The sequence below is a fragment of the Melospiza melodia genome, chromosome 20 (genome assembly GCF_035770615.1).
Source record: "Melospiza melodia melodia isolate bMelMel2 chromosome 20, bMelMel2.pri, whole genome shotgun sequence".
NCBI classification, from domain to species: Eukaryota; Metazoa; Chordata; class Aves; order Passeriformes; family Passerellidae; genus Melospiza; species Melospiza melodia.
This window is the reverse complement of record NC_086213.1, coordinates 11,607,866-11,633,935: the sequence shown is the minus strand read 5'-3', so window position 1 is coordinate 11,633,935 and position 26,070 is coordinate 11,607,866. Positions and strand designations below refer to the sequence as shown.

Below are 26,070 nucleotides of genomic sequence, written 5' to 3'. Positions count from 1 at the left end.
TCTCTCCCTCACCCTAATGAAACTTTCCCCCACAGACGCAAACAACATTCAGGAGCACACCAAGCAATTCCAGAAGTTCCTGCAAGTTCACCTGAAGCAAATAACAGAAAAATACCCTATAAACAGAGGCTTTTTACCTATAGTGATCATCATCTTCACTTCCAAATCTGTTGTTCTGCAGCTGCTCAGCCAAATTGGTCAGGATAACATCCCGGAGCTGGGAGAGGCCGCTGTTCCTCTCTCCTGGAAGGGAAATAAACTTTTGCAAAGCTGCATTTTACAGAAGAGATTTTGTTTCCCCAATAGCTCACTTAACACAGGCTAGAGCACAGGAATGGCTGCACTCCCAGGGGGAGCAGAGCTGCTGGCCCAGACTGGGAGCACTTTCCCTGCCCGTGGCACTGGGAAAATTGGGAATTCCCAGCACTGAGCTCCAACATTTTCCTGTGAAGTAACAAATGACTGAGCATCAGCTGCTTCAAGGCCAGGTTCCCATTTCCTGGTGAACTCAAGGACATTATTCCCCTCCACTCAGGTCTAACATCACCTCTGATTACTGGGTACTTGCAAATATTTCTTTTCCCCACCTGACCTACCCTAGGCCATGCAGCCTTTTGGAGCATCCCATAATTTCCTACAAAAGCATGGATTTAAAGCAGAGTAGGGCTCAATACCCCACACTGCTCCTCCCTGTAAGCCTGAGATGTACTTTGATTTTTTGTTCTCAGAAAAACCCCACTCTCACCTGGCAATGAGACATTCTCACCTTCAGTTAAGACCAATTTCAATAAATTATTGATTTCTGCTTCTCCAGGATACAGGATATTTAAACCAGAGCTAAGGAAAAAATAAAACCATGCATTACTTGATGGATTTAGAAGTGAACAAAACCATTTCAGTGGACTTGTGACAAATGGCACCACACACTCAGCATCTGATGGAACATTTACAATGTCTGTGTGAAGGTTTAGAAGAGCATCCTCCACATTTTAACATCAATATTAGAACATAAGCAGCTGTTTTCTCCAGGAATCTCTTGTAATCAATTATATTTTATTGTTTAGCTTCTCCAAGAGGTATTTGCTTCCCTCTGGAAAACTCCCCATTCACCACTTGCACACAGGGCAGCACAATCAGTTCATAAGAAACAGAGATGTCAGGAAAAATGATGATGGCCCAGAGAAAACCCCCAAAAACTCTGGTGATGGGGTAAGAACTGAGGCTCCTCTGTGCTAAGAACAGAGGAAAATACAAGCACAATAATCAAGGAATCACTGCTGCTACAGTTTTGCACTTTTTGGAGACTGGCTCTGTAGAAGTCTTAGTTTAAGCTCCACAGAGGATTCTGGAAGGAGCATTTCAGGAACACCCCAGCTCTGCAGAAACATTCCAGGTGGAGACTTTTTCCCTCCAACTTGTGATGAACTCTGTCCTTTCTGTGTGAATTCCCCCATTGAGATCACAATCACTTCAAAGGAGCACTTCATGCCTGTGTGAAGTGCTGGAATCATTATGCAACTTTGCCATTTCCTTTCCCTTTTCTTTTTTCAGTTACAGAAAAGAAAACTGAGATGTTTTTCAGCTTCACACTGTGAGCAGAGATTAGTGCAGCTTCCTTCCCTCTGGCTCATGCTGATCCACTCTGATAGAAACCTCAGGAAAAGTTATCACACATTGCCAGCTCCCTTTGAACCCCCCAAGGAGGACACAGGAGGGAGGAAACATCACCCAGTGCCCACCCTGGAGCTGCTTCACAAGGCACAGCAACACACAGGTATTACACTTTGCCCTGTCAGAGAGCACAGGTAACCCTCCTGAGTCAAACCATTCTTCACTCAAGGGTTGCACAGAGCCACAGAAATTTGGGATGTTGTGATTCACACCAAGAAAATTCAGGTTGATCTTCAAAAGATTTTGTTCTCAGCCTCTGGAGCACTTCCCACTGGAAAATGCAGGTTCTGTTTGTCCTTGGCACACTGGAGCCAGCATTCCTTGGCCCTGAGGTTTCCATTATCTCCTTTTCAGGAGATACAAGCACACTTCTCTTTTTCCCCTGGGCCTTCAGTCTCAGAGCATTGCTCAAGTATCATTAACCCCTCCAGGATCATTAACCCCTCCAGGATCATTAATTCTGCTTCTCCTGATGTTCCCTTTGCTCAGGAGAACTCCAGTGTTACACTGAGGTAAGAGCTGCCAACACCAGCAGTGCCTTTCCCTGAACACCACGGCAGCCAAATAAGGAACTCATTCAAAGAAATTCTGCTTGAATTTAGCAATTACTTTATAATAAATATTAAAAAATCCTTAAGAATGCAAGTAAAAAAGAAAAAATTAAAAGAAAGTAATTACTACTTGTTATTTCATCAAGACCAACACACATTGTATCTCTTCTCCCACAGACACAAACTGAAGTAATTTTACCATATTATGTCTTAAAATCCATCACACTACATTTCCTCATATTAATGTAAAATCAAACTAAATACAATGTCAATGTTCATCTGTCACTATATTTCAAAGAAACTAAATTCTAAGTTAAGTTGATATTCACCTAATAGCCAGACAAACTTCCTTCTGGATTTCAGAGCAGATCTGATCCCTTGGGGCCATCAGTAACTGCCACAGCAACAGCCCAGACCTTCTGACAATGTCTCTGTTCCTTTCAGTTTGGGGGCTGAAGAAAAATTTAAAAACTACCTAAGAAAAATGAAAGACAAAAATATTAATATTAAAAATTCACATATTATTTATATTAATATTTTCTGCAGTCAGTTTTTCAACTATTTTTCAAACTATATTTCAAACTATTTGTGGGGGTCTAGAAGTCTGAGTCAGAATCTGATTTTGAATCAAAAAAATGGAGGGAGGAAATACAAAGAAAGAAGGATATAACCTCTCTGTGCTTTATTTTAATCTACAGAGATTGTATTTAAATTAGGGCTCTTAAAGGAATACATAAAATATTGCGAAGCCACTGCTAAATCAACTTCCATTACATGGATTCCAATGGACAAAAAAAAAAAAAAAATTAAATAAAAATGAAACCCATGGTTGTCTGTACTCCAAACCAAGTTTCTCACTTTTCCATGTGAGTTTTTAGGCCCATTTCAGGTTCTGTACCTGGAAGACAACGAGGATGCAGCGGATGATGCAGGTGTCCCCATTGACCATGGCCTTCTCCATAATGTCACAGATGCTGCTCAGGTGATGGGCTTCAATGGGATGCTGCTTGCCCAAGAAATTGCTGATGGGGAGGTTGTTGCTGGCTGCCAGGAGGTTGAGCTGGTGGATGCACATGGCACCAACATGGTGCAGTAACTGGTTAATCACCTCATTTGTGGTTGTGGCATCCCCTGCAAGGACAGGAGAGTTCAAATGTCTGTAGACACAGACTGGATTATCAGCCTCTGCTTCTAAAATGCAATAAATCAACTTCAGGGCATAAAAGGATTACCCAAACCACCTTTTTATTGTGCTGAAGGCAGCAAGAATCTGGAATCTTCCCCATATCTCACGTTGTACTTTTCCCTCTCTTAAAGAAAAGCTAAACCATGACCAATATTTACAACTCTTCAGGAATTAACTCAGCTGTTAACAGCAAGGCAGTTTCTGTCTGTTTATTCTCTGCCACTCCCCCGTTTCATTTCCCCTTTGTACAAAGTGCTGACTCCTGGGTTCCCCTCACCTTTGGGCTCTGTGATGACGTGGCTCACTCCCAGCCTCTGGCACACACAGTGGAATGCCTGGTTTCCAGGATTGCACCACTGATCAATATAATCATTGGAGCACGTCCAGATCATGTTATTCATTGTATCATAACAAGCACCTGAGAGAAGGAAAATATTTCACACATCAATTTAGCAGAAAACCAGACTGAAGCATCTTTACAGACATCATAAACCCAAACTATTTGCTTTAAAAGTTTATTTTACCCCACCCCACTGCAGAGTTGATGGCTGCCATTTCAATCCCAGATGGATCATTTAGGATGTGAAGGACTGACAGATTCCTTACCAAGCCCTGGCACCAGAGCCCCCCGTCCGAGCGAGCTGCCCGCAGCATCGATGAGATCTGCCCTGCTGGTGAACTGCCCATCCGAGATGTTGAACACCAGGCTGGAGGCAAGAACTGCACACAAACACAGCTCCAATCAATCAATTCCTGAGAAATTTATTGCATCCCAGACAGCCAAGGACTCCCAGTCTGCCACCAATGACCCTGACTTACTTTTCAAGGAGGACAAAGCGCTGGTGCCCCCGAAGAGCGAGCGCGTGGCCGAGCTGCCCGAGCCCCCCGGGGGTGGCACCAGCATCACCAGGTAGGTGCCACAGGTGTAGATTGGGGTCTTCCTCAGCATCTTCAGGGGCAGCCCACAGCTCGTGTTGGCAGCTGCAACATGCACCAGAGAAAGGTCACAAACTGCACTTCTGCAGGACAAGGCAGAGCTCTGCTCGGGGCTTCAAAGGAATCCGTATTTAGAAGGTTTGCTGAGAAGGTTCTACAGAATTCCAGAATGGTTTGGATCAAGATCATCCCATTCCAATCTTCACCCCTTCCATAAGACCAGGTTGCTCAGAGCTCCATGAACCTGGCCTTGAGCATTTCCAGGGATTGAGGCATCCACGATTTCTCTGTGGCCTCCCAACCTCACACATCCAATCCCCACAAGGCTACAAAGATTTTCACGGGTTATTCAACATCCAATCCCCACAAGGCTACAAAGATTTCCATGGGTTATTCAACATTCAATCCCCACAAGGCTACAAAGATTTTCATGGGTTATCCAACTAACAGAAACAACTTCAAAATAAAATAAATAAAAAATTAGGGTATAACCAAAACTATTAAGAATTGTGTGGTGATAATTACATTGAAAGCATTTGGAGCCAAATGGTCTCCTCACATCCACAGATCACTTGAGATTCACTATGCATTTACTATTTTAAGTTCTCCTGCTCCTCATGAAACGTAGACAGCCCAAATGATCTCCTTCCTGCAACAGCTGATCAACACTTTTTGAGTGCTGACTCAAGAATTAGCCAAGAATAGCCACTTACTCTCCTTTTTCTGTAGCACTTGAGTTGTTAAATGGCAAAACACAACCTTTAAAATAGCTCTCTGAGCTAACTCCTTGCCAAATTCCCTGGAAGCAGAGCCATTTCATGTATAATTTATTTTTATGGAAATACTTTCAATTGTTTTGAATTGAAAAAAGAAAACTCATGTACTTGTGAAGGAAGAAGAGAAATAATTCAAGATAAACTGAATAAAATCTTCAGAGAAATCTAACAAAGCTCCAGATCATCCTGAAAGCCACCAGTGCAACTCAGTCAAGATTCCCTCATTAACTTTGGCTGTTTTCATAAAAGAAGACCCAAACATTGTGCAGATAACCTAAAAAAGTGCAAAATCACCTAAGATTTGTAATATTCCAGTGACTGGTGAAGCAATAATTCCATTTTCTAACCTGCAGGCCATTTCTACACACCAGTTAGAAGCCAAACTGAGCTGCAAGCAGAGAAATGCAATTACCAGATTTCCCAAACTAATGCAATAATGGAATTGGAAAATTCTTCCAATTTTCCATCCCTAAACTTCCTATTTTCCATCCCTAAAGTTTCCTCACAATCCTAATTCAGCAAAGGAACTCATAATTCCAGCATTAAGCAAATACTTATTTGTGAGGATCTTCCAACTACGGATTTAGGGGAAAAAAGATAAAAGTGAGAGGTTTTTTTTAAACCTGTGCTAAGAGGTCAGTAAGAAGCAGGATGGATGCTGTGTGAGTCAAGAAATGAAAAGTGAAGTGTTTCTGACCTGCCTGGTCCTCCTTGAGGGTGTTGGAGATGGTGGAGCCTGTGAGAGCAGCCAGGGTGGCCGAGGGGGAGGCGCGGTACCGGGACAGGCGGCTCAGCAGCATCTCATTGATGCTCTTGGCAGATTCCCCCTCTTTCCTCATCAGGATAATTCTTTCCTGCAGAGGATTTGCTATACAAATGCCATTTTCTACCTGGTAAAATGGGGGAAAAAATACTTTAAATGTTGGAATCCGTAGGTCAGAGATCACCTGAATAATATCAGGCAGGAATATGAAGCGACTTGCAAAAACAAAGTTCTGAAAGCAAGACAGGAATATTTTTTTGTTTGTGACTTCATGGTTCAATAGAATAATTTAATAGAAGATATCTAACATCTTAGAAGATATCCTATTAAATATCTTAATTTATGCTTCTTCTTAAAGATAGAACTGCTTCTTGTAAACTTGAGTTTATTTAGGAAACTCTGCTTAAAAATATATAATCCTCTTGTATTGTCTTAGTGATGTTTCACTTGCAAATCATTTGGCTCAATCATTTTTCAGGCAGAAAGTGAGAGCAATGATTTCTTCAGACTATGATGTTCAGGGGATGTTTTACTGCAGAATGCATCTCTTAATGAAGATGTGATTTAGAGCATTTGGGATTTTCCATGAGTTGTACTACTACAGCCTCCCAATTCCAGCTCCACCATCCCACTCCATCCTCCTCTGCTGAGCAGAAATGCAGACATAAAAACCACATTTTATGCTACAAGAGAATTCATATTGCTAAATATAATCATCCTCTGGAGATGCAATTGGACAGTTCACCTTCTGTTCTGTTCAGTTATTTCACATAAATCCACTCAGATCACACCCATAAATATCCAAACCTAATATGTCAATTAAAAAATGCTAATATTTAATTAAATTGGTTATGCTACCAACACCAGGCATAGAAAACACATGATTTGCTTACTATAATTTCAAAAATATCCATAAAGACAGAGTGGCCTTTGGGGGTTTTTTCATTGAGGCTTGCAGGAGACCAAATCCAGTAGAAAAAGGTTCCATCTGAAGAAAGATGCACGGTGGTCATAGTGCTGCCAACTGGGAAGTGATTTACTGGCATTGGGATTATCTGACATACCTATGAGACACAAAGCATCTTAACAGGTCAGATTGTGCAGTTTGGCCTTACAAGTATGAACAGTATGAAAAATAAATAGAGATCAAATGCAGTTAGTGAAGAAGAGGCTTAATATTGGACTTAGTAGTAGCATTTCATTGATTTATTACCAACAGCTATTCTGTGATATTTGCCAAATATCCAAACCAGCTCACAGATCTCAAATTTAACCTATCTAAAAATAAAAGGATCATCTCCTCTCTAATGATGGAGAACAAACCCACAGTACCACGAGGAAACTACACATCCTATTGAGTCACCTACTTTCTGCAACTTCTCTTAAACATTGCTTGAAACTTGAGAAGAAAAAGGGAATTAAACACACTCAGTGTCAGGAAACACACTGGACATAAATGTGTGTATCCATCCTTAAAACCACAGCAGGAAAAACCCCAAAGTAAACAAACTACCCCAGTTTTACAAAGTTGTTTGTCTACAAATCACAACCAGATCTGAAATAGTATCTGAATTTTGGGACAGAGGGAGAACAAAGAGCTGTTCAAGAAGAACACATTATTGATTTAAATCAATTAAAAGTGCATTTTGCTGTTGTTTGACTGCTTTAAGAAGTGACCACACTGGAATCATGGAATATCCTGGGTGGGAAGGGACTCATAGGGTTCATTATCAAACTCTGGCCCTGCACAGACACCCCAACAACCCTACCCTGGGCATCCCTGGGAGCATTGACCAAATCCTCCTGGAGTTCTGGCAGCCTTGAGCATTCCCTGGGGAGCCTGGGCAGTGCCCAGCACCTTCTGGAGGAAGAACCTTCCCCTGATAGCCAACCTAAGCCTGTTCTGACACAGCTCCAGCTGCTCCCTGGGTCCTGTCCCTGTTCACAGAGATTGGAGCTGCCCCTCCTGAGGAAGCTGTGGCTTGGTCACCCCTCAGTCTCCTCCAGGCTGAACAAGCTCTACCAGTACCCCATAATACAGAACAGTGTAATTATAGATAAATACATGTATCATAGATAAATTATAGATAAATACATATATTTATACATAAGACACATTGAAACAGTAACATCTCCACCATAACTTCCACATTCACCACAGAGTCACTTCAAGGCAGGGTTAGAAAAACGCAGTTTCACAAAACAAGAAACTTCAAGGATAAAAGCAATTAAAGCTAAAATGAGCATGATTCATTCAGCCTGCTTGTTCCTGTCCCCTTTACCTGCAGGGTATGTTGATCCACGAGCTGGAACAGGTAGTGAGGTTTGCTATCAAAGGACACGGGCCGATGGAGCAGTTTGCCGTTGCCAAAAGCCACCCAGCCCGTCTCCAGCTCCTCGTTCCGGCAGTACACAAACCCCCTGCAAAAAACCCACCAGGATGTTCAAACTCCATCAACCCTGCCCTGCTCCTCTGGGTTTGATTTCAAATAACAACCACAATGCAACCACAGCGCTGAACTTTGACTGAACTTATTCAAGTCAGCAATTTTTGTTGTGAAAGGCTTTAAGCGTAAAAAGCCTCGTGGTTTTCAAGCAATGAAGAAGCAAGGAGGTGCAGTGAGTCACAGCTGCACTAATTACTTAATGAATGACATAATTAGCAAACAAACACTCACAAATTCAGCTATAAATAAGAAGTCACAGAACTGGTCTGTAGTATATTCCTCTCAGCAGAGAATCAAGCAACATACTAGACATTAAAAAATAAAACTGAATTTAAAATTCTGCTGCTGTGGAGATTGAACTAACTAGCCTCTACAGGTCCCTTCCACCTCAATTTGTTCTTTAATTTTAGACAAAACACACTTGTGACAGTGTTCAGAGGATGAGGGAAGAGACAAGGATCTGACTCCATGTTTCAGAAGGCTGATTTATTATTTTATGATATATATTATATTAAAACTACTAAAAGAATAGAAGAACGGATTTCATCAGAAGGCTGGCTAAGAATAGAAAAAAAGGAATGAAATAACAAAGGCTTGTGTCTCATACAGAGTCCAAGCCAGCTGACTGTGACTGGCCATTAATTAGAAAACCACATGAGACCAATCACAGATCCACCTGTTGCATTCCACAGCAGCAGATAATCAATGTTTACATTTTGTTCCTGAGGCCTCTCAGATTCTCAGGAGGAAAAATCTTAGGGAAAGGATTTTTCAGAAAATATCACGGCTACACACACTCAATAAGAATTTCAGATGAGAAACCCAACACATTAAAACAGCATTTAATGAAAATTCACAATATCATGGAATCACAGGCTGGTTTGGGCTGGGAGGGACCTTAGAGATCATCTCCTTCCAAGCTCCATATCCCCCCAACATCCAGGAGAGGTGTCCCAAATCAGGAACCTTTGTGTTTCAGCAGCTGTGCAGAAGAGGCAGCACTGCAGTGTCCCTTACCTGAGGGTTCCATGCAGGCCTGAGCCCAGTTTGCTGATTCCCCTGCCCACAGAGTTGGTGGTGTACAGGTAGAGCCCATCGGCTGCGAGGCACCGGCCCAGGTCTGCATCTGCAGCAGGAGCAAGGACAGCAGAGAGCAGCTCTGTAACTCTGGAACATTCCAGCTGGGAATTCTCCCTGGGGGCTGCACCCCAGGGAAACCAGCACATGCTCATGGCAGGTCACTACCAACCCTTTTTTAATACTAAATTTATTATTTGGTGCTCTAAGAGCTGCTGGAACACAGGCACAGCCCAGCAGACCCAGTGGTTTTTTCACATCTTTAAGCCTCAGAGGTGCCCAGATGGTCTCACTCAGTGTGAGAGGGAAGAAGAATCTAATACTGAGCCTTGATCTCTTTTCTGCCAAACTCTGATTTTCCTAAAGCTGTTCAGATCCTTCCACTTCTGAACACTTCAATTAAGACAAAATGTATTTGAATCACAGAGCAGTAATTATTAATAATCAAGATGGGACACAAGTCCAGTCAATCTATTGAATTTCTCAGCATCTGGACACTCAGCTCAGGAAGGAAAAGTCCACTCACTCTCCTGCCTAAACACCTAAAAAGAGATTTCTCCAATAAATCTGCAGGTAAAATAACAACTCAGATTTTTAAACTCCTATGGATTGCATTAAATGTCATCAATGCTTGAACTAATATTTCAAAAACCATGTGAACTCTTATTTATTACAAAAATAGTAAGCAAACAAAGCAGTAAAAACTGAGAATGAATTCAGGAAAAGAAATACAAAAGAAAGCATAAAAAAAAACCTTCAAACTCAACTGGGTAGAAACAAAAGCAGAGTAGGGAAGAGGGGAAAAACAAAACAATGAACTTGTACTTCTAAAAATAAACGTGCTGTGCCACTGATAGCTGGCTGTTGAACACAGGGATACTGCACAGGGCAGTGATTATGCTCTAACGAGGGGATAATATCCAAACTCTGTCTGACCCCTCTGAAACATTCCCGCTGGAGTCAGGAAGGGTCACTGGATCAACTGCCTTGGACTGCTTCCCACAGCCTGACAGTTCAAACCAGCAGCTGCTCTCCAGCAACATTTTTTGAGCCCCAACTCTAAAGTTTTCCTTTATTCATCTTTAAACAATTATTAGCACTTAAAGTATCCTGTTCTCTGCTGGTGGTGACAGGGATGCAATAATTCACCTTTATTCTCACTGCTGGCACCAGTGTTGGCATCAGGGGCAGGTAACATGTCCTCAAAGCCCCAGGACACGATGTGCTTCCCTCCAAGCAGGCAGGAGGGGGATCCAGGGCCTCCCTCCAAGAGCAACAACCTTTAAGCAGAAAATAAAATAAAATTTTATAAGGAACAGCAGTAGGAAAAATGAATTAAATTAAAAGTTAAGCCCATGATGTATTTAAAGTAATTATTCTGTCAGAGTTCACAAGTCATTTAAAGGAATCATCAATATTTAATGAAAAAATAAAAACAAAACACCCAAAACCCAATCAATGCTTTTAGGTTTGATTTTCTAATGTCTTCTGCACATGACTAAATCTTCCCTAAAGCTTTCAATAACTCTAAAGCACTTTTAATCACTTTTAAAGCCATTCCTCCCTACATGCACTTAACACATTTTCAGAGCTGCTGGAAAAGTTTACAAGGAGAAAAGTTCTACAAACCTGTAGAGAACATCAGCCACAGGCAGGGACCCCAGCTCAGTCTGTTTCTGTAATAGATGCACTGTATGAACAAAGGTTTTCAGCGACCCTCTAAAAGGACAAGAAAAACATGAATTAAAGATGTCTGCTGAAGGCAGACTGAACACACACAACAGCAGCCATGGAGAACACCCACAGCCACAATATGGCATCAGCTTCTCTTCTAACTGGCATCTCTTTCCTGCAGGATGTTCATTCTTTGGGGAGGAAGGGGAAGGAGGAAGAGAGGGGGACAGGCAGAATGCTGGGGAAGCTCTGGCCTGAATTCCACCTTGTTATGGAAGGGGCTGAAGCCCCAGCAGGGAGGGAGAGCAGCTGGGTTATCAACAACACATTCAGAAAGGCAATCCAGGCACCTGATAAAACACCTCAACCTTGCTCCTGGCAGCTCCTTCAGGACTTTTTGTAGCTGATTAATCACACTCAGATCTCCAGTGCAACCCAAGGACCTTCCTGGCTGAGACCAACTCTGAGCAAGGGCTGCTGCACTCCCAGCTGGAGATGCCTTTCCTAACTCAAACAGGACTCATCCATTTCTTACCCAGATTCTGATTTCCTTTCACCAAATCATGGAATATCCTGAGCTGGAAGGGACCACAGGGATCACCATCCAGCTCCTGGCCCTGCACAGACACCCCAACAATCCCAGGCTGTCCCTGAGAGCTTTGTCCAAACACTGCTGGAGCCCTGGCAGCCTCAGGGCTGTGCCCATCCCTGGGGAGCCTGGGCAGTGCCAGCACCTTCCCCTCATCACAAACCCCCCTGGCACAGCTCCAGCTGCTCCCTGGTCCTGTCCCTGCACTTCCCCTCTTGAGGAACTTGTGCATTGGGATGAGCTCTCCCCTCACAACCCCAAATTTGGAAGATCCAGACCTCTTTAAAAATCTGTATTTTACAATTTCTGTTTTAAAGGCCAGGGCCATTTTCTGGCAGATGTGGTATTTATTTCCAGGCATCACAGCCCACCTAAGCAGGAGAATTTGGCTGTGTCTCGGGTCAGTTATGAGCTGCTTTCTCCACAACAGGAGTGATCAGCTGAGGAGGTCCTTGCCCTGCACTCTGCTGAATCCAACCTTTTGCTGTCACTTGTGGTCACTCAGCTCCCAAACTTCCCTCCTCCACACCCAATCCCTGCTTTCCCCAGTGACATCTCAGCTCTTTGCTTTCACTGACAAACCTCAGCCTGGAGAAAATTGACATCAAACACATTAAAGCACCTCAATTAATTATTTAAAGCAATATTTACCCTGTGGTTTTATTTTTAGCACTAAGAAGCACCCAAGATTGCAACTAGGAATGTCAATAATGGTCTCATTTTCAAGGTTTTTTCTTCAACACATGACTTAGATATTTAAAGGAAAAGTGTGAGGCTTTCAGAGGTGAACAAAGCACAATGGGATATTTCAACTCTCTAAGCAATGCAAGGCAGACTTGCAAAGAAAATAAAAGATCAACCTGAAGTTCAAAAGCTCTACTTGAAATTTAGTTCAGCTGCAACAGAACATCCCATATTTCCTGCAAATTGACATCTGGGGAAAAAAAAAAAAGAAATGAGATTGTGTTTATCAAATCCAATTTCTCTGAGCTATGTTCAAGTACATTGCCTTTCAGATAAGGCAGTTGTCAGGACAGAATAATTTGCCACAAACCATAAATTTCTCATTGATTTCATTAAAACAAGTGCAGTAGAAATTAAGTAGGTTTCACTTGAATAAACCTTTTCCTAAAGCAAATCATGCCATATCCTGGGAACTCCAACATCTTAAATCAGAGTTAAACTTCACAGACAAGGCTGTGACCTGGAGAAACATCGAAAACAATATTTCCAAAAGGCTTCTTGTGACTTTAAAGCCACATTCATGGGGTTTTGCAGAGGTTTTGTATTTCCTCTCCCCAAGTCCCATTCTCTCAAAATAGTAGGTTTTGATTAACAGCAAATAGATCCAATTTGTCCTCAATCACTTGATGCCAAACCCATGCAGGACAAGGGGTATTTTAATCCACAATGGTTGAACTCTTCACTGGCAACAAAATTTAAAAAATACCTGCAGATATTTGAGAGACACCACTGAAATCAAATCTGAAAGGAATTGCCCTGAAACCTGGCAGTTCCACCTTCTCCAGCCAAAGAAAGGTGCAGGACAAAGGGAAAGGAGACAACTTTTGTCCCTGATAAACACACTTGGAGCCATTCCTAGAGCAGCTCCCTGCAGGAGAAGCAGCAATGTGCACACGAGGCATTGCTAACCCAGATCCCTCTGCCTTTGCATATGCTAAACACATGCAAAAAGAAATGCTTAGCAGTTTCACCCTTTCCAACCCAATATTTTTCCAACCCAATATTTAAATATCAGAAAGAGAAAGGCTGGTGCAAGCTAAAAATATCACCAGTGCAGTCAGATCATTTTTGATTCGTTTCAATGGAAAGAGAGAATGAACCAACCACAGCATTGCCCAGGGGTGATGGAGTCACCTCCGGGAAGAGTTCAAAAATCATGGATGTGCAATTTGGGGGTATGGTTAATGGTGAATCATGGCTCTGCCAAAGTTCCTTCATTCTCTATTTTGCCAGTAAACTTTTGTGTGCTGGTGACCCCTTTGAGAACATCTGGTTGGGATTTCACCTTACACCAAACCTCAAGAACCTCAGAGCAAGCCTTGAATTTAAGAACTCCAGGGTGTTACATGCAACCTTACCAATCCTGTTGTATTGCACTAAACAGTTTATTTAGCTGTTGTTTTGCACTGGGTGATTTGAAAGTTGTACTGAGTATGTTATGTCAGTGGATTGCCATTTTCCTTCTGCCATCACAAGGGACCCCTCACACTGCTGATTGCCCAAGTCTCCCCAAGTGAACACCAATTGATGGGACTTGCCTGAGCCATTGGTGAACACTGTGATGGCGTTTCTGATGGGAGTGTGACTTTTGAAAGATGTTGGGGCCAAACGTAAGGAATCTCTAAATAACTTGTGTTCAGGATAATGGATTGAAAGCTGGCCAGGACAGCTATCGGGAGAAATTTGCAAATTTTCATTTGTCTGTCATAGGAATTCCAATTTTTCCAAATCAAAAGGTAGATACATGCACCTCGGGTCACATCCTGCGAGGGTCCGCAGGTGGCAGCGACCTTTGATAATTAGTTTTGAAATTAATTCTTGTGGAGTCACAATAGTTTTTGGTGACTGGGGAGTGTAACATCAAATAAAGTAACCCAGTGTCACCCCAGGCCTGCACTGCTGCTGTGGCCTTTTTGTTCTGCCTTGTGCCTCCACTGGTAGCTGCAAAAAGAGCTCCAAAAGAGGGGGACTGTCACCATCTAGCCAGGACGTGTGACAAGGGTCCATAGTGTAGTAGATAGGGTCAGGCGCTCGGAAAATCTCGCGATGTCACAGAAAGCAGCAAGATTCCTCTCCCCCTAATGCCTAGTGATAAAGAATCACCCAAGAATGTAGTCTCCCCTAACATTAGTAACTTTCAACTCCTTATTAACCAATTACAGTAAAGTAAGACCCCCTAACGTAGAAAAAAACCTTCCCAAATATAGAACCCGACGAGACGAAACAATAAAGGCCTTTGAACCGTCCACCACGTTAGTACTAGCATGTGTTCTTAGCCCGAGTGACCCTAAAAAATTTCAGTCGCCGTGCCGTTTCCTCAGAACCAAGTCACCTTGCCTTGCATCAAAAAGCAACACCATAGCCAGCCAGAGTGGGCTCAAACAGCCCAAGAGGCGCAGATCTTACACGATCCCACAATTCTCTGTCACTCCAGCTCCCTTACCTTGCACAAGCTAAGGCAACCAGGGCAGCAGCAGCATTTTCCTTCTGCTTGTAGGGGATGTGCTGGCCGGAGGGCGCCGCGTCCTCGAGCCAGGAGCAGAGCAGGGCCTCGATGCCGTTGAGGCAGTCGGCCGGTTCCTTGGTCAGGCTCAGGGGCTGGCAGTCCCGCAGGCAGTTCAGCAGCACCTCAGCGGTGATGTTACACAGGGAAGGGTCCGTCCTGCTCTGCGACTGGATCAGCGGGAACACCAGCAGCAGCCCCATGCGGGAGGTGAAGGGAGCCTGCTCGGGCTGCTGTAACAGCCCCTGGCGCTTGAGCAGGGCCAGCGCCTCCTCGTCGCCGGAGCCGTCGCGGTCGTGCTGCTCCTCCAGGGCCAGCTGGCGCTGGGCGTTCCAGAGCCCGCGCAGCGCGTTCAGCCGGTACTCCAGCAGCCGCGCGTACGCGTTGCTCTGGTTGCCGCACACCGAGCGCAGGCGCTCCGCCAGCTCCGTCGGGTTCTTGGTCTCGAAGGTCAGGATCTGCAAAGGGGAAAGTTGGGTGTTTATAGAGGGTTTAAAGGGGGAAAAAAAATAAAATTTCATATGGCTGTGGTGTGAGTTTTAGATGAGCTGTTCTCTGTGGCAGATGTAGGGATATTGTTTTTAATTTTTGGGTGAGCGGTGCTGTGTCCATCTTGGGATGAGGAGTGATGGCCATAAACTAAAACACAAGGAATAAACTAAAACACAAGGAATAAACTAAAACACATGGAATAAACTAAAGCACAAGGAATAAACTAAAAAACTAAAGAACATGGAATCCCATGAACCTCTATCCATGGAGGATGGCAAGGACTTGGACAGCTGGCCAGAGAGTGCGGAATCTCTCTCTCAGGACGTTTCCCTGCGTCACCTGCTCCAGGTGACCCTGCCTTGGCAGGGGTTTGGACTGGGGAATCTCCAGAGATCCCTTCCCAAGATCCCTTCCCACCCCACTGCTGTGGGATTCTGTGAGCCTCCTACTGCTGACTCAGCATCCTCACCAAACCCAGGTCTGAGGATTTTTAAGCTTTCAATAAACAACAACACAGATTGTAAAGAAAAACACGCACACAAAAGAGCAGCTTGGAAAACAAACATTCCACTCTCCTCTGGAGCTTTCTGTAATCGAGGCAATTTTGCTAAAAACTTGAAAAGAACTCCAAGGTTAGAGGGTCCCAGGGGTTTAGAGCCCTTCTATGAAAACTGAGAGGTCACAAATATTGTGTAACAAGAACATGCTTGTTCCAGTTTTGGAACTCTTCAAATAAACAAACAAACCAATGAACCAACCAGTCTATTCCAATCCACCCAGAGTTCTGTTACACTCTCTCCCTCCCCTGCTTTTTTCTGTCTTAAATTTTATCATCTTGCACTTAGCTACACCTTTCTCAAAATACTTCAAGTTGCTGCTGTAGTTAAAAACCCTAAAAGTCTCCTCCTCATCATTTCAGACAGAAGAAAGAGGCTTTTTTGGCACTTCTAAATAAAACTGGAAACCAAGCTGGAACAACAGAAAACAAATAAAGCATGACACAAAAATATATTTATGGTTTAATACCCATCCTAGGACTGGAAAATTCAGAATTTAAAGTAATTTACAGACAACTTTTCTCCTTCCAGCAAACAACAGTGGAGATCAGCAAAGTCACTGAAGCTGTGGCAAGCTCAAGGAAAGCCATGAGCCAAGCATTTTGTGATACTCTGGATCCAGTGTCCAAAGGGATTTGGTATCCAAAGGGCTTCTGGCCATGCTCCAAAGTGCCTCATTTCATCCCCCCTCAAACACAATTTCTGGCCCATCTTTATGCTGTAAAACTGTCCTTCTCTCATTTAATAAATAAATATAAACGTGGGAAGGGGAATGTGAGAGACAAAGCTGTCACAGGGAACGGCATCCAGGGCTGTTTGTTTTGTGGGGTTTTTAATTGCAGGCAGCAGTCACAGAGATCATGAAATAAATGTTCCTGGCTAATTGCAGCCTCCTGAACAGCTTGTTAAAATGCTGCAGGACAAATCACATCTGCCAGTGCTGCACAGCCCTTACTAAAGGCAAAGAAACAGCTTTGCAGGACTTTGACCACTGGAGCCAGGAAAAGTTCACCTGAAAGGAATTCCCATCATAATTACACTTGAATGGATGTTGTATTGAGCTCCTTATACCTAATAAGCCTCCTTTAATTAACTTCTCCAAGAGATTATGAATATTAATTCCTAAACCACATATTACACATTTAAAATAACCACCTCCTGTTGTGTGTTCTGTTGCCTCAAAAATAAGTTTGTTTGCTGTTCTAGATGGAATCACTTTCTGCAACAGTTGGCTTTTGATTTTCTTGAGCTAAACTGGGTGGATTTTCCACTAAGTGACAGCAAGCTGCAGAAATGGAGGAAAAAGAGAATTAATTTTTGCATTTTCAGAGTTAAATACTGAAGAAAAGAGGTCTGTTTGTTAGTAACAGAGATACCACAAAGGACAAGCTGGGATGTACTTGGTGTTGCATGTCTTGCGCCTCAAATCCCACAGTTTAACAGGAAAATGAATTTTTTTGCCTTTGATATGGCCCTACAGCTCTGAGCCTGTCTTGTGGCAATCAGGACGAGTCAGTGTCATCAGTTTTGCTGATGAAAAGACTTTTCCTGCTGAAGTTTTCGTTTCTCCCTGATCCCACAGTTCCCAATTTGCTTTAAAAGCGTGCATGGTCTGTCTGGGATTTTGCCTCAGTCTTTGATAAGGGAAATGAGCACTAATTTGGGTAAATGATACAGGAAGTACATCAGCTTCAACAGATTCACAGGATCATTCCAAAGTGGGACTTCCAGACTTTTGATAATGCAGTTTTCATCATCTGATTTCCATACAAGGTTTATGGAACCAATGGAGAAAAACCTTTAATTATTCAGCATCATCTGAGGGTCTGAGCAGGAATCTGCACTTCCAGAAAACAAGAGGATGTTGAAGAAAGGTGTGAGGTCATTGCAGCACAGGACACTTCAGCAAATTAAACTAAAGGCTGTTTTCCTCAAAAGCCTTTTTACTAGAGGTCAGCACTCAGAGCTACCTCCAGAAAGGAGCTGGAAAACCAAATGTCCCCAGTGAGGCTGGAACAAACCTCCCAGGGTTCAGACTCAGCCCAGGGAACTGCTCTGGGAGCCAAACCCAGCCCTTCCCACCCCAGCAGTGCCAGAGCCTCACTTGGGCCCTGCCAGACCCATCAGTGCTTCCCTCTGGATCCATTAAAGACTCCACACAGGAATCCCAGCCCTTGCCAGGATATCTCCAGGCAAAGCTTGTCATCTTCCAAATATCTGAAGTCAAAACAAGTTAAAATAAAATACAAGAAACCCTCATCATGTTCTTTCACAAATTCTGATATAAACAACACAACTAGCAGTGTTATAAAAGGTAAAATTCCCTTTCCTGCTGCCTCAGGATTTACACCGGAGCCCCAGCTCTGATTTGGGATTTGGGGTGCCTCGAGATTTCCTTGTGCAGCACCTGGGGAGGTGTCAGGGGCACCAAACCCACTGAAGCAGCCCCTGATCCATCACCCCCAACTCCAACCACTCCTGACTGACAAGGCTTGAGCAGAGTCAGAGAGGATGAAGAGGATGGAACAAACATCACTTTGCCATAGCACAAGTTATCCTGTAAGAAGCTACCTGCAAATCACTAAAAACATCATTAAATAGTTTAATTGTCACTATTTTAATTTTACAGTATCTTATCCTTACACACCATTTCCTTGTTTGATCTTTAAATCAATTTTAGTCAATATTTTAATTAGAAAATGGTAGAGCCAAAGTTCAATCACTCTAATTGGCTTCTTCAACACTGAGGAGCACAAAAGGAAACTGATTTTAGATGAACTATGGGGAGGTGCCATCCTCCCACTGTACCCAATATTTATCTTTTTACATCACCTCACCCAGGTAATTCTTCCCATCAAACAGAATTTTTGCCAAATCTGCTCCAGGAAGGAGTGGCTGATATTCTCTATTTTCAGGGCAACATGTTTCTCTGCTGACAGTAAATCCCAGACCAAGCCAATTAACACACACTAATATACATGGAGAGTTTTAGCCTGAGCTTTTATGACCCCATAAAGTAAATTTAAATGTGAGCTGTCACTACAAGGCAGCTTTCTCCTCTGGCTACAATTCCTGCCCCTTGTCCTCTCCCTGGTGCCTGTGGGGGGGTTTGTATTTTGTATTTTAATTCTGCTACCAGGAACTGAGGAGCAGGGAGTTGTGCACAAAGAGAGGTTTTTATCCTGAACTTGCATATTGGAAAGGGAAGCCTCTAAATCTCCCCAACAACATTTAATTCTTTCTCTCCAGAGTTCAACGGGCTGAAGTTCACATGTGAAGATGAGGATGATGGAACATTTATCAGGATCAATTACACCCCTATACCCCCCTGAGTATTAAATATGGATTATTCCCATCTCACAGGAGGTACAAATCTCAAAATTGGAAAATATCTTTAAAAGCAGCATGAAAAGATTTAATTCTATTACTTTGCCCACCCCATAACAGGTACAAGGTCATTCCTCTTGTACAGAACTAACAGAGGCAGCACCACTTGTTTACTGGGCTCTTTTGTCTCTGGAAACACCAATAAAACAATGTAAAAACGAGTGAATTACAAAAAGTATGGATTATTCTGTAAGAGGAAGAGCCCAAGTGACAGTTTTAAAGGAACCCTGAAGATTGAAACACACATCCCAGCTGAGCCTGCTCCATAAACAACCCTGTGTCCTTGTGTCCCACTGTGCTGAGCCCTCCTGCTCCTGGCATGGGCTGGGACATCAGCACGGAGCTGCCTTGGTGTAAAACCCACCTTAAATTCCTCTAAAACATTTCCCAGCCCCTCTCTAAAACATTTCCTAGCCCCCCTCTAAAGCAAAACCCACCTTAAATTCCTCTAAAACATTTCCCAGCCCCTCTCTAAAACATTTCCTAGCCCCTCTCTAAAGCAAAACCCACCTTAAATTTCTCTAAAACATTTCCCAGCCCCTCTCTAAAGCAAAACCCACCTTAAATTTCTCTAAAACATTTCCTATCCCCTCTCTAAAGCAAAACCCACCTTAAATTCCTCTAAAACATTTCCCAGCCCCTCTCTAAAGCAAAACCCACCTTAAATTCCTCTAAAACATTTCCCAGCCCCTCTCTAAAGCAAAACCCACCTTAAATTCCTCTAAAACATTTCCTAGCCCCTCTCTAAGGTTTTTCCTTGCTACACCACATGCTAAATACACAAATATGTGTGAACATTTTCTCCCTGATGCTTTATCAGCTTTAGTGCTGCAGTTAAAAACTACAAGTCTCAAGGCTGTTCCAATTTTTTCTGCTCCAAGAAATTTTAACCTTATCCTCTTGTTCAAAGCCTCTGTGTGGAGCAGTGAAGGTTTTTAACTACTCAGCTAAAAGCAGAAACTATTTTCTTTTGTGAAAGCACTGGAAATCTCATTGCTCACAAATAAGCAGTAAGACATTGCTATCTTTTACAATTTTATCCCAAATCATTTTTGTAACCATACAAATTTATGAAATATCTGAGATGAATTACAGAAAACAAACAAGCTGTAAATAAATAAAATGCTATAAAGTGTTGTTTCTTTGTTCATTAAAATATTTCTTTGGCTCTTACTCAAGTAGTAGGTGAAAACAACTGCAAAAGGTAAAGAAAATCTTTGTAATTCAAACATCTGAGAGTGCAGATCACTGAATTAATAAGCTGCAATTGGTAACAAGATCTATATTTGGGAAACAGATTTGCAAAATCATCCTTGAGAAGTTTCCTCATGTTTCTCTCCAAGGTTACCTAAAACACAACTTCCACACCCCAAAGTCAGAGGCCCAGGGGTCCATATGAGAGAAGTTTAATAAATTCCAGGTCCTGGCAGAGGATGAGGCTGCTCCAGGCCCGCCACACGCTGGATCAGCACTTTCCAGTCAGAGGTCACCACCCCAGGAAGGGTCACCCACTCAGGAAGGAGTCAATTGTTGATGGTGGCATTGGGGACCTGCAGCATGACAGAGGTGACGCCTGGAGGTGGCACAGAGGTCACAAGCAGAAAGGTTTGGGAAGCACTGACCCAGATAACTGCAGGCAACTGCTCCCTCCCTCAGCAATCAGGCAAAAGTGACAAAATGTTTTCTCTGGGCTGGGAGGAAAATGGGTGAAAACTTCCAAGTTTAGCAGAAACCTTCCAGTCTAAAGCATTTCATGGCAAACACAAGTCAGTCACAGGAGAGGCACATGCTGGGAAAAGAGCACTGGACTCCACTCTTCACCCTCTCTGTGGAGAGCCAGCCCAGGCCATGCTGGGGGGAAGAGGAATGGCCACCACTTTTTCCTTACTTGTTTCATTTTTATTATTTTTTTAACCTTCCACTCGATTAAAGGTAATTTTTTTTCAGCGCAGAGCCACACCTGCCCAGTGGCACCTCTGTCCTGCAGAACTGAGCTCAGCAAGAGTCCAAGCACCAGATGGGGACAGACAGACAGACAGACAGACACGATCCCAACAGCTGCTGAGGGAGGGGCTGCACTCCCAGCCCCGTGGGAATCCAGAGCAAGGCTCCCTGGGAGGCTCCATGGGGATCCAGAGCAAGGCTCCCTGCCCATGGAGGGGGGGATTCTGGATGATCTTTAGGGTCCCTGCACCCCAAACCATCCTGGGGTTCTGTGGTGAGCTGGCAGATCCAATCTCCCTGCTTTGAGGGACCTCTCCTCCTCCTGACCACGCTCCTGGTGTTGCTCCAGGGAAGGTGCTTGGCTGGAAGATTCTGGAAGTGCTGCAGGTCCCTTTGGGCCACATGAAGAAACTTAAAGGGAACATTAAACCCTTCCTGTGCCAATGTCCCCCCTGGGTGGGCACTGACCAAGCACAATGTCATGGTAACACCTCCAGCTCTGTCTCAGGGCTGTCTCCAGGAAGGACAAGACTTTGCTCTTTCAGAGATTTCTCTGTGTGAAAGGTTTAAAAATAAAGGTCCAAAGGCTTCTGTAATCACTGACTAACCCAGGTCTCTCCTGACTAGAGGGTTTTAGTGGGAAGCCTGCACCAGGAGCAGCTGGTTCATGTGTAACATTACAAAATTCTATCAAATTTTTAAAAGCCCAAATATTTTGTAAATATGCTGAAACAATCTAAGAAGTTGGCGCACACCATCACAGAAAAAAAATAAAAAAGCAAAAACCTCCACACCCTTTAAAACTCAATATAATCTTCTCTTTCAACTTGTTCTAGGAATAAGGCTCGTGTAACACACCATTAAAGTATATATGTATAAATACAAGTGTATACAAATACACAAAAAGATAAAATCAAAGCTGTATGGGAGTCAAAATAACAAAATCATAAGTTTCCATAAGCCTTTCCTGGCATAACACCAGCACTGTAACATTTTTTCCTCTGCTTTTCTTTTTATAAATAGATAGAACCTTTGAACAGAAGGACAAAGGAAACACATCCAAACACACTGACATTAGTCACCAATACACTCTTTAAATGGATATTTAGGCAAAACAGACCAGAATGATAATTCTCCACCCAAAAAAAAAAAAATCCATTAAAGTATTAAACATTATACATTTTTAATTAAGCACTTCAGCTCCTAATTCAGCCAGGCTTCTGACCACCACTGATGAAGCACAAGAAGTGAATTAAAGAAGTTTCCTAATCAAAGCAGCAGCTGCAGCATCTCCTACCCTTGGCCAATAGCACATCCCAAGAGATTTCTGTTTGGACCATTTTCAAAGATATTTATTACACTGCAAGTAGGAGTAGAAAGAGTGTAAATGAGCTCTTGTGTAGCAGTCGATTGCATGGCCACGCTTCAATCAGATGTGTGCACCTATTCCCACAAAATGGCTCCTCAAAGCCATTCCACATCACCAAAGGATCCCTTATTTCAATGAAAACAGCATTTCAAAAAGGCAGGGAAAAGTTATGAGCAAAATTGTTTACATCTGCACCACGTGAAATTTCATTTTGTGAAAATCTTTCCCCCTCAATACCAAAGTCTAAACCAATTTGCAGATATCTGAAAATGAAACTGATCACTTGTGATCATCAATTCCATCAGTGGATGGAAATAAAAGGTTTTTATAAGCTGTGACTTAAGAATAAAGATGAATATAAGTCAATCAGTTCTTATCAAAAATAAGCACCACAGCAAAAAGTCATATTTAATTATTTATTTCCAAGTTTTGCACTGCAAACACAAACAGGAAAAGAATCTCTGGAGCAGAAAAAATGAGGTGAATCAGTGGCACTGGATTGCTGCAACACTTGTTATAATAAATGCCAAAGCACAAGGCACAGTAGCACCAATTCCATTCCTATCTCTCCCAAACAACTGGAGTTTCAGAACATTCCTAACACTAACAAAAAAATTCTCCAGAGCTGAAGTGTTTGTCAAGTGAAGCTGTGTGTCAAGTTTCAGGCTGGAACACACTTCTGGCCTGGCTGGCAAGATCTTAAAATAAGGTCTTGTTTGTTTTTTAAAGGATATCCTCCTTTCTTGTGATATAACCTGAAAAATGCTGTGGGAGCACTTTATTTTTCTAGCACGGTTTTTAAACTCAATTCTTCTTCTAGAACCATGCCATGGAATCAAAATATTTTCTTGCATCCAAGCTGCACTGAATGCCAGAGCAGTTCTGATCACAAGGGAGAATCATTCCATGTTTATACACACAGAGATAAGTCAGCCACCTTAAAAAATCTCCCTTTTCCCGTTCATGTGATATTTGCCAACATCCATTTCAGGGGAGCAGCTGATTTCTCCATGCCATTCCCCAGTGTCCCAACACACAGGAGACAGAAAACGCACATTCTGCAGAAAATATCTTTCCTTAGATAAGGCTGGGGGAAGTTTCCCCAAAGCCCAGTGAACAATAATGTTGTCAGCACTGCTCAGACAGCCCAGACAGCAGCCCTAAAGCCTCCCTAAAAATGGTTTTTCGGCCTAAAATGCCTGGGACTAAACAGAGGCCGGAATAAAGCTCCGGCTGGAGCGTCCCCTGTGCGCTGCCACCGCTCAGCTCCGGTGACAAAGCCCCTGTGTCATTGCGAGCCACACGGCCGGGGAGGAGGGTGGGGTGAAACAGGAGAAGGGAGGCACACAGGGGGGAAAAAAAAAAAAAAATGCAGTCTACCAAATAGATGCAACCTATAATCCGTGACATTCAGTCCTTCAGCGGCTCCTCCTAAGATAAAACAGCTGCACCGCCTGCCTGCAGCCAGCAAACACCAGGGGCAGTTCTGGGAAGGTAAAAAGCTAGGGATGAAAATCGGGGCTGCCCTCCTGGGTCCTTAATAACAATCACTGTCAACAGCTGAATAAAACACCCGGGCACCCCTGAGCGTGTCGTTGTAAGGCTGATCAATTACAAACCGTCTAAAAGTAACAGCAAGAAAACGCAAAACCTTCAATAAAAATAAACGGGCCAAAGGCCACGCTGAAATCCGTGAGCTCGGCTCTGATTTCCAAGATTCAAAACAAGGAGGACGCACCAATACTTCACCCTCCATTTACATCAGCACCTCACCATCCTCCTGCCCAGCTCCACTTTCATTATTATCCGAAATAAATCAGATTGACTCAAGACAAGCAGAACGCCTCGACACCGGCTGGCTCCGGACTCCAGATCCCTCACCCGGCATCCGCACGCAGCATCCTCCATGCCGGCCCCCCATCCTCCCTCCCCGAGTCATCCTCCCTGCTCCCCCGTCTCCCATCCCCCGTCCTCCTCGCCTCAGGCCTCCGCTGCCACCGTGCCCCTCTGCCGAGGGCATCCTCCCCTCAGCCCCGGCCCTGCCCCGTCCCTCCCCTCAGCTCGGGGGGCCGCCTCACCTCCAGCTCGGTGTCGCCGGGCTCGGCCACCCCAATGATCTCGCTGGGCAGCTCGGCCAGGTCGGTGACCCGGATCAGCCCGTCGTGCAGGAAGATGGTCTCCTCCTTCACCGACAGCCACTGCGCCGAGTCGGTGGCCGCGGCCGCCGAAGCGGCCGCCGGGGACCCCATGGCGCGGAGGGCGGGGGGGCTCCGCAGGGCTGAGGCGAGGCGGGTCCCGCTACCCGCCCATGGCGGGGGCAGGGCGGGGGCAGGCGCGTCCCCAGCGGCCTGAGCGCCGGACAGCCGGGGCGCGGCGGGCAGCAGCGAGGAGCGGCGCGTTGCCACCGCGGCGGCGGCGCTCCGGGGAGCTCCGGGAACCGCCGTGCCCGCCCGCAGCCCCGCGTCCCGCGCCCGCCTCACACACACCGCTGACAGCGCGACGCCATGTTGGGGGCTGAGGCGCGTCCGGCATGCACCGCGCGAGGAACAATACAGCCGGCCCCCTCCCAGCCCGCGGGGCCCCGCCCCGAGCGCCGGGACCCGCCCCCAGCGCCGGAGCTCCGCCCCCCGGCCGCTCCCGCCGCTCCGCCCGCACCGGCGGCGATGCCGGCAGCGCCTCGCCCGCTCCGGAGCGTGTGCTCCGCTCGGTGCTCCGCCCGCACCGGGCACGGCGGATCGTCCGCACCGCGAGGAGGGTAGCAACAGCACCGGGAAGAGCGGGTCAGCGGCACCGGGCGCAGCGGCGCACCCGCACCGGGAGCGCTCCCCTCAGAGCTTCACCCCGCTCATATGGCACCTCAGCCGCGCCAGGGAGAGCGGATCGGAGCGCATAAACCGCACCGGGTGTTCTCCCCTCAGCGCCTCACCCGGGAAGCGGATCACCCGCGCTGGTGTTCTGCCCTCAGCGCCTCATCCGCGCCGGGTGCGCTCCCCTCAGCCCCTCGCTCATCCCTCAGGGGTTGCTCCCCTCAGCCCCTCGCTCATCCTTCAGGGGTTGCTCCCCTCAGCCCCTCGCTCATCCCTCAGGGGTTGCTCCCCTCAGCCCCTCGCTCATCCCTCAGGGGTTGCTCCCCTCAGGGCCTCACCTCACTCCCTGGCACTGCCCGGGCTCTCACCCTCATGCAATGGCCGCTCCCTCAGCCCTTCTCCCTTCAGCTCCCTCCACCGAGAGCTGCTCCCTCAGTGCTGTTCTCCTCAGTTTCCCTCTCAACCTCTTGGATTCACTTACTGGGCCCCTCTGAAACTCCCCATTTCCCTCCAGGGCTGGTCCCCCTTGGTTCTCCCTCATGGTTGTTTTTCCTCTCCCATACCCCTGCTGACCCCTATTTTGTCTGTCCCCTCACA

General features: G+C 44.9%; 1 protein-coding gene across 4 annotated transcripts in view; it reads right to left on the bottom strand.

The window, feature by feature from the left end:
* Positions 1-24,930, bottom strand: part of HECTD4 (HECT domain E3 ubiquitin protein ligase 4) — a 68,867-nt gene extending 43,937 nt beyond the window's left edge. For all 4 annotated transcript variants that reach the window (XM_063172955.1, XM_063172957.1, XM_063172956.1 and 1 more), the window contains exons 1-15: positions 24,745-24,930; positions 14,858-15,375; positions 11,037-11,126; positions 10,557-10,687; positions 9,348-9,456; positions 8,166-8,304; positions 6,777-6,947; positions 5,818-6,010; positions 4,228-4,389; positions 4,015-4,128; positions 3,686-3,826; positions 3,121-3,353; positions 2,552-2,697; positions 767-837; positions 138-243 (exon numbers count right to left, since the gene is read on the bottom strand). In XM_063172955.1, the coding sequence (XP_063029025.1) occupies positions 138-243; positions 767-837; positions 2,552-2,697; positions 3,121-3,353; positions 3,686-3,826; positions 4,015-4,128; positions 4,228-4,389; positions 5,818-6,010; positions 6,777-6,947; positions 8,166-8,304; positions 9,348-9,456; positions 10,557-10,687; positions 11,037-11,126; positions 14,858-15,375; positions 24,745-24,915 (2,495 nt within the window). In that variant the 5' untranslated portion in view covers positions 24,916-24,930. The remainder of the gene's footprint in view (positions 1-137; positions 244-766; positions 838-2,551; positions 2,698-3,120; positions 3,354-3,685; positions 3,827-4,014; positions 4,129-4,227; positions 4,390-5,817; positions 6,011-6,776; positions 6,948-8,165; positions 8,305-9,347; positions 9,457-10,556; positions 10,688-11,036; positions 11,127-14,857; positions 15,376-24,744) is intronic.
* Between the last annotated feature and the right edge of the window lie 1,140 nt (positions 24,931-26,070).